Genomic DNA, 1,848 nt, shown 5'->3' on the forward strand with positions numbered 1-1,848 from the left:
ATATACACTTTCCTGCATAATTACCAAATCGTTAGTCTAGTAAACAAAAATTTTGTGCCACAAATTTTGTGGCATTATGAAACTCTATTGCTGATTAAATTTGGATAAATATTAATGAAAAAAATGTCCTTTTTGTTTAATGCTCAACAATATTTATCTCGTACATGTAACAATCATTTCATTTTGTTATAAATCACAATATATATTCATTTATTTTTTACATTTCTCCTCATGTACTCTTTATACTATTTTTCATCAGCAACAATTCTGCTGAGACAAGCATTTTAGGCATTACAGTTTGATATATAATTTATCTGTCAACTAAATGTCCTGTTTTGAAGATGTCATGATCCATAAGACGCGTAAATAGAATGTATTACGAACGGGTTTCGATCATGCGTGTATGCACGTTCCAGACACAATTTGAAAATTCTTCCACCAAGTTTGAACATTTCAGAGTCTCCTTGGGATGGTCCTGGAAACACTTCAGAATTTTGTTACTGTTCTCTAAACACGGTTGCACTGTATTCTGGATATCTGTAAGTTTTTGTCCTGTAATGATGATATATATATATATATATATATATTCATATTAAATTGTAAAACTTATTTATGTTACATTGTATAAAAGTTTCATTTAGTTTTATCTTGAACTAAAGTATTATATATATATTAGTATAATTTTTATTTAGTAATCAAAGTAGTAAATTATCCAGAAATTAATTTTATCTATGCATTAACATTTAAAATCTAAATATCTTAGACTGACATTCATAGTTGAATATCATATGGCTTGTTGAACATACTTTCTGCAGTAAACTATTACTTATCTAAGTTTTAAGTCTTAAACTATAAGTAGCTGACCTATCATAGTCTGTTATTTTTCTCACATTCGACTATGATTTCTCAGCAGAAGCAGCAACTCGATATACATGGAGATCAAATTAGAGAATAAATTAAATTAAATATTGTAAAGAAATAAATCTAAACTCACCCTCAGACTTAGCGATAGAGGACTCGTTAGTTGCCTTCTTGTATTCTTCCTCTAAAACGCGATTGATCTTTTGGTAACCATCCTCGATATTTCGTAAACGCCTCTGCCAGTACTGATCCTGTCGTTTCAGTTCCTCTTCCATTTGCTGCTGCATTTGAAGAGCGGACATCGTCAACTCTGGATAATAATACACTGACTGCTCAGTTGTCGCTTCACTGGCGTGAGGCACCGTGGGAGGCACCGGGTGCTGGATCGATGCAGCGGATTTCTCATCCGGCAGTGATGACTTATGCGACTTTGATTTCTCCCCCTGAGCGAGACGCTGTACGATTGCGTTTGATACCTTGATCACTCCGACTTCTTCCTCGTTCGAGATGGTTAATTTGCGGGCGCTCTGGCCGGAGCCCATCCTCGGGATTCTGATTTCTAATTTCAGTAGTCCTCCGCGAAATACCTCGTGATCTCGCTCGTCTGCAACAAACGATTAACGCCGATTTCATGTTTCATATCGCTACGTCAATGTCACTATCCAATGTCTTTTACGTGGCGAGCTTTATCCGTCGTGGTCCGATGACAGCGGGGCCAATTGTTTTTCCCAGTTTTTCGCCTCATCAAAGTGAAATTACATAAACCATAATTTCAAACCAGACAAGCCTTGAGAGTGAGGAACGAGCGATCATACCTGTCGCGGGATGCGGTATTCAGCTGTTACCTTATTCTGAAGCGCCTCTATGTCACAAAATGTAGACATCGAACTACGTAGTCAATATTCCATCGGTAATGTCCACGATTTTTTGGTTCTATGAGTTGACAGAATCGAGTTTTGGAATGCCCTTCAGAGGGCCTTGAAGAAG

At 36.6% G+C, this 1,848-nt stretch overlaps 1 protein-coding gene across 1 annotated transcript; it reads right to left on the bottom strand.

Moving 5' to 3' along the window:
• Positions 1-129: 129 nt before the first annotated feature.
• On the bottom strand, positions 130-1,403 carry LOC105625285 (MICOS complex subunit Mic19). Its single transcript, XM_012206624.1, has 2 exons — positions 995-1,403; positions 130-552 (listed from the first exon to the last, which is right to left on the bottom strand). The coding sequence occupies exons 1-2, from the start codon at positions 1,401-1,403 to the stop codon at positions 377-379; spliced, it is 585 nt and encodes a 194-aa protein (XP_012062014.1). The 3' UTR covers positions 130-376.
• Positions 1,404-1,848: the final 445 nt, after the last annotated feature.

This window comes from Atta cephalotes (genome assembly GCF_000143395.1).
Source record: "Atta cephalotes unplaced genomic scaffold scaffold00684, whole genome shotgun sequence".
Lineage (NCBI taxonomy): Eukaryota > Metazoa > Arthropoda > Insecta > Hymenoptera > Formicidae > Atta > Atta cephalotes.

Coding starts and splice junctions, on each gene's coding strand:
- LOC105625285 (XM_012206624.1), bottom strand. CDS start 1,403: ATGGGCTCCGGCCAGAGCGCCCGCAAATTAACCATCTCGAACGAGGAA. Junction 553..994: donor CTCTATCGCTAAGTCTGAGG/GTGAGTTTAGAT, acceptor TCATCATTACAG/GACAAAAACTTACAGATATC.